General features: G+C 51.4%; 1 protein-coding gene across 1 annotated transcript in view; it reads left to right on the top strand.

Moving 5' to 3' along the window:
- ZMYND12 (zinc finger, MYND-type containing 12) overlaps window positions 1-4,559 on the top strand; it is a gene marked incomplete at its 5' end in the record, with an annotated part of 8,383 nt that extends 3,824 nt beyond the window's left edge. The window contains 4 exons of the mRNA XM_009076647.1: window positions 440-562; window positions 1,336-1,462; window positions 3,031-3,176; window positions 4,440-4,559. Of these exons, the coding sequence (XP_009074895.1) occupies window positions 440-562; window positions 1,336-1,462; window positions 3,031-3,176; window positions 4,440-4,559 (516 nt within the window). The remainder of the gene's footprint in view (window positions 1-439; window positions 563-1,335; window positions 1,463-3,030; window positions 3,177-4,439) is intronic.
- Window positions 4,560-7,911: the final 3,352 nt, after the last annotated feature.

Here is a 7,911-nt window from a genome sequence, read left to right as displayed (position 1 = left end):
TTAGTACCTCATTCCTATGGATAAACCCCAAAATACAGCTTTTTAGTGCCTCATTCCTATGGATAACCCTCCAAATACACTTCTTAGTACCTCATTCCTATGGATAAACCCAAACTACAGCTTTTTAGTGCCTCATTCCTATGGATAAACACCAAACTACAGCTTTTTAGTACCTCATTTCTATGGATAAACCCCAAACTACAGCTTTTTAGTTCCTCATTCCTTTGTACAACCCTCAAAATACAGTCTTTACACCTCATTCATGGACATAAACCCCAACCTACAGCTTTCTAGTCCCTCATTTTCCAATCCCCATCCGGTAGAACCAACACTTGCACATAACAAGACCTGAATGTTTGCAATGTTATTGCTCCATAATGACAAACTTCCCAGGTTTGCCATGAGCACTAAACCTCTGGGATTTGGCTGTTGATTCCAGGTTTATCTTTCTGCCTCTGTCTTTGGACTGAAATCTCTGGAGGTCTCCAAAGGGTATTTCCACATGGCCAACATTTTCTCCCAGCAGAACAAACTGGACATTGCCAACTCCCTCTACGCTGAGGTTGGTGGAAGCAAAGCTCATCCTCTCTGTATTCCCTAGGGATTTCTGGTGCTCCTTCCACTGTTTTCCCCATTTCTGATGACATGGTGGGAATGAATATCAAGGTTCAGTGGGGCCTTAATCTCAGAAACTCTTTACATACCTAACTAATTCGGTGAGTTAAACCCAGGAGACGTTAATCCTGTGCTCAGCTCACAATTGTTAATCAAATTGTCTTCAGTGTGGGCAGCCAAACCTCGTTAAACAGCAGCTTTGTTCCCCAATTCCTGTGCCAAAGAGTCTCTGAGGAGCTCCAAAGCCAGGGAGGAGTGTGTAAGCAGTGGGATACACACAAACCACCTACAGTTTACACTGGGAATGAATGATAAAGAATTCTCAGAAAGGATTGATCAAGCAAAGGAAGGACTAATTACCTAATTGCTTTAATAACTTAAATGAGATATTATTAAATAAATGAGCTTTAATGCATTTAAACCAATTTTTGTGGAAGCAAAGCTTCAGGAACTGCAAAATCCACCACCATTCGCCTCCCAAACTTCAACCCAACTTGCTCCTGGTTGATAATTTGCTCAGCTCTATTGAGGTGTGGTGTGAGTGAGCAGAGCTAGAGCAGTGATGTCCCAGCTGGGAGCAGAGCGGAGAGGTCCCTCCCTGGCACATCCCCTGGCAGCAGCACCTCGCTGCCCTGCAGGCATGCACTGGGGACATTGTTTGGAGAACAAGGGAATACCAGGTGTCCACACAAGTGAAATAATTCCTGTGCTTGCTGGCAGGTGACAGCCAGCTGGCATGCCTGGCTGCTGGGCGCCCTGCAGGCGCGGGAGAGAGCGCTCAGGGCCCTGCGGGAAGCGTCGCCCTTCACCGAGGAGGAGGAGGAGGAAGGCATCGAGGAAGAGATGAGTGAGCACCACTCCTGCACAGGACCCTTTGGAAAGAGGATTTGAAGGGATCCATACCCTCCATGGGGATGCTGACAGCACTGGGGTTGGCGTGGCATTGCCAGAGCCCAGGTTTAAATGGGAATGGCAAACGGTTGTGGTGCTGGTGCTTGAGGAATTAGGGTGTTCCATAGGGCCCTTTCTGTTTGCATGCTCCATTTCACAGTGCCCTTGGCAGTGGCTGGGGCAAGATTTTGCCTTTCAGGATTTGATTCCACTTCATAGAATCACAGTCTTACGGAATTGTTAGGGTTGGAGAAGAGCTTTAAGCTCACTGGGTCCAGTCGTCAACCAGCACTACTAATCCATGTCCCCAGGTGCCACATCCACATGGTTCTTGAACACTTCCAGGCTTGGTGATTCCACTGCCTCCCTGGGCAGCCTATGCCAATGCTTTCCGAGCTTTTCCATGAAAAACTTTTCCTTGTATCCAAATTTAACCTCCTTGCCACAACTTGAGACTCCAGCATTCCTGTTCCTCTGCAGATCCTTTATCTCCCTTTAATGACGAAAGGGACATTTGCCCTCACTCAGGTGAGGTGATTACAGGGTTACAGCTCTCCCCTGGAGCAGTAGGACATGATGGAATAGTGTGTGCTGATAATTGGATGGATCAAGCAGGAGAATACCTTGGGAAAGAGGCTGGGAAGTCTCTCAGTGGGGCACAGGTGCATAAAGCATTAGTGTGTGTGGCACTGCCCCAAGCTCCACTGTGACCAGACCAGACTGTCCTTGGCTGCTTTCTACCATCTGTGCTAATAAGGATATTGTCAGGGAAGGAAATATCAATTTCTATCCCTGGAAGTGTTCCCGGCCAGGTTGGATGGAAGCAACCTGGGCTGGTGGAATGTGTCCCTGCCCATGGCAGGGGGTGGAACTGGATGAGTTTTAAGGTCCTTCCAAGCCAAACCAGTCCAGGATTCCATGATTCTAAGAGAATCTCTGTAAATTCTATGTCCCTGCACTGTCTCCCTGGGGGGTTCCTGCAGCAGAAACCACACCAAGGCAGGGCACAGGAGACGGCCCTGGGTGTGACAAGAGTTGGAAAGTTGTTGTTTTCATGCAGATGTTGTGACTCCACCTCCTCACTAAAGGCTGATCCACACAGTCACTGACTGGTTGAAAAGAGAACTGTTTACATGCATGGAATTTGCATGGAGCTGGGATCGTAGTATCCCAGACTGGTCTGGGTGGGAAGGGACCTTAAAGATTGTATTATTCCACCCCCTCCATGGGCAGGGACACTTTCCACTAGCCCAGGTTGCTCCAAGGCCCATCCAACCTGGCCTGGAACACTTCCAGGGATGGAGCAGCCACAGCTGCTCTGGACAACCTGTGCCAGTGCCTCAGCACCTCACACTGCATTGATACTTGGAGTAGAAATGCTTTCCTTAATGTCTAGAAGAGCTAGTTGTGCAGTTTTGAGTCCATTCTCTGGTACCCACCCATCCATCCATCCATCCATCCATCCATCCACTCATCCATCCATCCATCCCATCCATCCCCCCATCTGACTCTCCCCTCCTGCAGCTGGAGCGCAGCGAGCAGAAGCGACACGAGTGCTGCAGGCAGTGTTGGAGGTGATGGAACAGGCCCCAGCACCGCTCCCCGGGGACACAGCCCAAGTCCTGCACGCCCTGGCCATGCTTCATTACCTGGGCCACGATCTAGCAAAGGTAAGTTGTGTCTGAGGGAGTCCCAGAGGTTTGGCCAACTGTTCTGGAGGTCAGTCCACATCATGAAGCCACTTGTTCCCCTCCATGTCACCTCTCCTGGGCCCTCAAGGGCAAAACTGCCTCGGAGCTCTGTGGGGAATGTCGTGGATGAGAGATTAGGAGGACGAATAAATTGAAAGAGGGGAAATTTAGGTTAGGTGTTAGTAAGAAGTCTTTTAATGTGAAGGTTCAAGGCCAGGTTGGATGGGGCTTGGAGCATCCTGGTCTGGTGGGAGTGTCCTTGCCCAGGGCAGGGGGTTGGGACTGGATGGGCTTTAAGGTTCCTTCCAGTCCAAATAATTCTGTGACCTGCACTCTGTCAGGGCTACCAATCTCAATGTCTGCTTTGCTTTCTGCCATCACCAGTGGATCCTGCAGTCATCCACATTTTCTGGGTTCATCCTTTGTCTGGGCTATCCTGGCAGTGTGGCTGTGTTTAGCCATCAGGTCAGATGTTATTCAACAACACATGGGCCTCTCCTTGAGCCAGACTCCTCTGAGTTCAGGGTTCACTCTATTGCAGCCTGGAAATCAGTTCTGCCTTTGCAGCTCTGTCTTTTTCTGGCTAAAAGTTTCCAGAGTGACTGGGAACTTCTGTGCCTTACCAAGAATTGATGTTGGGGAAATGCTGAGCAGAAACCATGTGGAGATCAGGCCTCTCTGTCCAGACTCTGAGCTCAAACCCCTCAGCTTCCCCTGCCTGTGTTCTGGGGAGTGACAATACAGATGGTTATAAATACTGTGTTGAAATATTAATGGTCTCTTCATTGTCTCAGGGAAAGCCACAATGAAGGGAGTGTGTGGGAGACACAAAGAAAAGACAAAGCTTCATAATGGTCAGAATGTCTAATCCCTGGAAGAGCTACCAGGGGAAATGATTTAGTTCTTTACTGGGGAAATGAGGGATTTAGCTCAGACTGAGTCCATACAGCTGTTTTTTCCCTGAGAGAGCTTTGGGAACGCTCAGATGAGCTGTATTAGACAGGAGGTGATCTCCAGCACGGGGGGTGGGTCAGTAATCCCTTCTGTCTGCACCACTGGATCCTAACTATGAGACTGCTGGCAGCTTTAGGCTCTCCTCTAAAGCAGCTTGGACAGGTCACCTCAGAAAAGGAGTCTGGCTCTGCTCCAGCCTCTCCCCCGGAGCCTTGGCAGGTATTAACTACCCCGTGAGAACAGCCGAATTCCTGACAGTGCCTGTATGTTGTTTCTGTCCCATTCCAGGCCCGGGAGGTGGGGATGAAAGCCTTCAACCTGGCCAAGCAGCTGCCCCAGCAAGATCCTCTAGAAAGCATTGGTCACCTGTTGGAGCTGATTGATGCCAAGTTTTCCCACACAAACTAGCCAGAGCCAGGTGTTTGCCCAGCCTCTCCCTTATCCAGGCTCCTGGACAACACCAGCGTCACAGCCATCGTCCTTCCTGCTGCTGCCTCTTTCCAGCTGTGGCCCTGCCTGTCCCCCACTTTGGAAAGTAAACATCTTGGGCTGAGTTAATCTCTATGTGCTGCTCCATCTCTGGAACCTGTCAGGCAGTAACAGCAACAGGTGAGGAACAAAAGCAGCACCAACACACGGTGAATAAGTGGTTATCGACTGCATTCTGCCTGAGCAAACAGCCTCTCATGTTGGCTGTGCAGAGCCAACACCTGCTCAGGTGTGTTTGTTCCTCCTTTCCTGGCTTTGCCTTCCGGTTTGACATGGGAGATCCCACAGAGGGATACAACAGGGACACAGGGAAGGTCTGGGGTGGTGCTGGACACCTGCTCCTGGGGACCTGGTTGGGCCTGACGAGGTGTTGCAAGCTCTGTGCAGAGCCCCTCCAGCTCCAAACCAATTTTCATGGGATCCCAGACTGGTTTGAGTTGGAAGGAGCTTGCAGCCCATCCAGTCCCACCCCCTGCCCTGGGCAGGGACACCTTCCATTTGCCCAGGTTGCTCAGAGTCTTCCTGCAGAGCTTTCAAGGAGTCTGGGAGCTCTGGGCACTGAGAGATTCATTTGTTCCACTTCTGGAAGAACTTCCATCCAGGAGGGACCACGAGAGGCAAGAGGGACTTTAAGCAGTCTTGAGGAAAAGGCCGGAAAGGCTCCAATCAGAGATTCCAATGCCAAGGAGATGTGTTTTCCTCATGGCAGTGAGCTGGCATGTCCTTAGCTCTGCCACCAACCTCCAGAGGAGGCAGCCTGTGGTGTCACCATGCCCACAGCCCCCCGAGCCCACTCCCAGCCAGAGAGGAGCCCCTGAGGCCGCTGTGGTCCTGCTGTGGAGGCACAGGGCTGTGGCAGAAGGGGCAGTGGAGCCCCAGGAGGGCCATGGGGACGGGGAGCATGTGATCCCCTCACGGCTGGGACAGGGGCGAAGGGAAACTTGCCCTGTGTGCAAAGCTGAGCCCTGAGCTCTGATTAACTCTCATTTACTTGAGGAGGATTTATGAGTGTATTTAATTGCCTCTGCGAGTTGGGATGGAGTCAAGTGTGCTTTGTAAACGCTTCGTCAAGCCGAGGCCTGAGCAATTAGCAGGGATTGATGCTGCTGGGAGGGGAAAGCCTCGGGGTCAGCTGCATTCCACTCCATGGGGAGGGATAACGCTGTTTGGGGGGCACAGCCCAGCCTGGGGGAAAGGGTGGAACACCCCCAGCCCTCCTACAGGACATCCTGGAGGGTGTCCCCAGCGCATCAGGGCTCTCAACGGCTGGAACGAGCACCTATGTGTGGTGGGGCATGCTGGAGGGGCTGGAACGACCACCCCCCTGGGTAGGGGGTGCAGGGGGAGCTGTGCCTGCTGGCACAGTGCCCCAGGGCACAGAGGATTTGGGTCAGCAGGGATTTGGAGCTCGGTCGTGGCTGTAATCCCTCGGGTGCTCTGTGGCCAGGCTGAGCCTGCAGGGCTGTGTGGCTGCTCTTGGGGGTTCAACAGCACAAAAAACAGGGGGGAAAAGGACTTTGTGTGGGGCTGAGCATCTTCCAGAGTGGGGATGAGAGAGCACAGGGAAGGAGAGGCTCCTGGGCACAGAGAGAACATTCTTTGGTTGCTCGTGGGGCTGAGCATCTCCCAGAAGGGAGGTGAAACAGCACAGGGAAGGAGAGGAGCCCTGAGCACAGAAAGAACATGTTTGGGAGCTTTAGAAGACATTGCAAGAGCCATTTCCTAGGAGAGCCGTGCCCAGAGCCCCGCAGGGCAAAGAGCTGCTTCAAGAAATAGAAGAAAACCTGAAGTGACCAAGATCAGCATTTCTTTGCCCGAAAGTGTTCAGGCTTGTAGCTCTTGGCACCTTCTCAGCAAAAGGGGAAAAAACCCAATGCAGCAGCAACTTCCTCCCTCTCTCCCTCCCTCCCTCCTCCCCCGGCTCAGGTGCTCCTGGCACCAGCACAGGCTCTGTCCCAGGCCAGGTGGGCAGGCTCGGGGTCCAGAGAGCACGAAGGCTCCAGCCACATCCCCCTCCCCGTGCTCCCAGCCCAGGCTGCTCCAGGCAATTATTCCAACCCGGTCCTACACCCAGAGCAGGTATTTTGCAAGCAGGTGAGCAGTGTTGCCATGGTGGAAAATCTTTGCAGGGACACGCAGTGCCCACCCCCCCAGGCCGGGCTGGCAGGGAGGGAAGGGGAAGGCCCAGCTGTGCTGGAATAAAGGCACAGGACACAGGCACTGGGTCGCTGCAGACATTCTCCTTTATTGTAGCACACCACACACCTCCTCTTGGCACTTCAGGGACTGGTGGTCACACACCACACCACACACACACACAGAGCCCTGGCAGTGCCAGGCTGTGACCAGGGGAGCACAGGGCATGGTTAGATACAGCTTTATTTCCTCCCTCCCTCCCCTAAACCTTTATTCTCCTTCAAGTGTGGTCAAGTGTCATCACTTCCAAAGCAGACAAATAAATAAAAAAAGTACTATTACAAAAAGCCAAAAAAAAAAAACAAAACAAAAACCTTTCTCTGTGGCTTTGGGAATGTGCCAGGAGCTCCCACACCAGCTGCACTCAGGGAAATGCCTTTTTCTTTTTATTTTTTTTTTTTTGGGTGTTTTTCAGTTTTGTTTGAAAAGGACAATATTTCTCAGGGGTATTTTTTTTCGGTTGAATATCCTACAGAGCCTGAACTTCAGTGCAATAGATACAACTACAGTGCAGAACTATACAAAAGTCATCCTAACCATATACAAGCTTTTTTTTTTTTTCTCTTTTTGTTTCTTTAATTGCTATAGAAACTATAACCTTTTTCTGTACCTTTTTTTTTTTGTATACATTATACAGTGTGAATATACTCCGAGAATATTTACAGTACTTGGCTTGTCAAATCAGAACGGCTATAACTTAAACATCTACTATTAACAACCATTGAACAAAAATATATATAATATAAATATCTTCCAGTCTATACACAGAGCAGGAAACGGCTGTGTCCATGCGGTGCTGGAGCTTGGTGAGTCCGGGCTGGGTGGGCATGGAGGGAGGTGTTGGCGTGTGCGGCTGCCGCTGGCGCTTCACTGTCGGGCAAATATTGCCGAGATTAACCCCAAAACTCAACAAGAACACCTTCCCCCTCTCCCATTTTTCTTCCCCCCTCCCCCCAGCTGGAAATTCAGGCGAAGGAGAGGAGCCCTGTGACAGGGGATTGACCTTTCCAACCGATCCGTGCGGACGGCTCCGTCCTCCGCGCTGCCCCGGGCGGGAGGTCCCCGTCCAGGTCCC

Source organism: Acanthisitta chloris, unplaced genomic scaffold (assembly GCF_000695815.1).
Source record: "Acanthisitta chloris isolate BGI_N310 unplaced genomic scaffold, ASM69581v1 scaffold18666, whole genome shotgun sequence".
NCBI classification, from domain to species: Eukaryota; Metazoa; Chordata; class Aves; order Passeriformes; family Acanthisittidae; genus Acanthisitta; species Acanthisitta chloris.
Note: the sequence above shows the minus strand (reverse complement) of the source record. Positions and strands in the feature narration are given on the sequence as shown.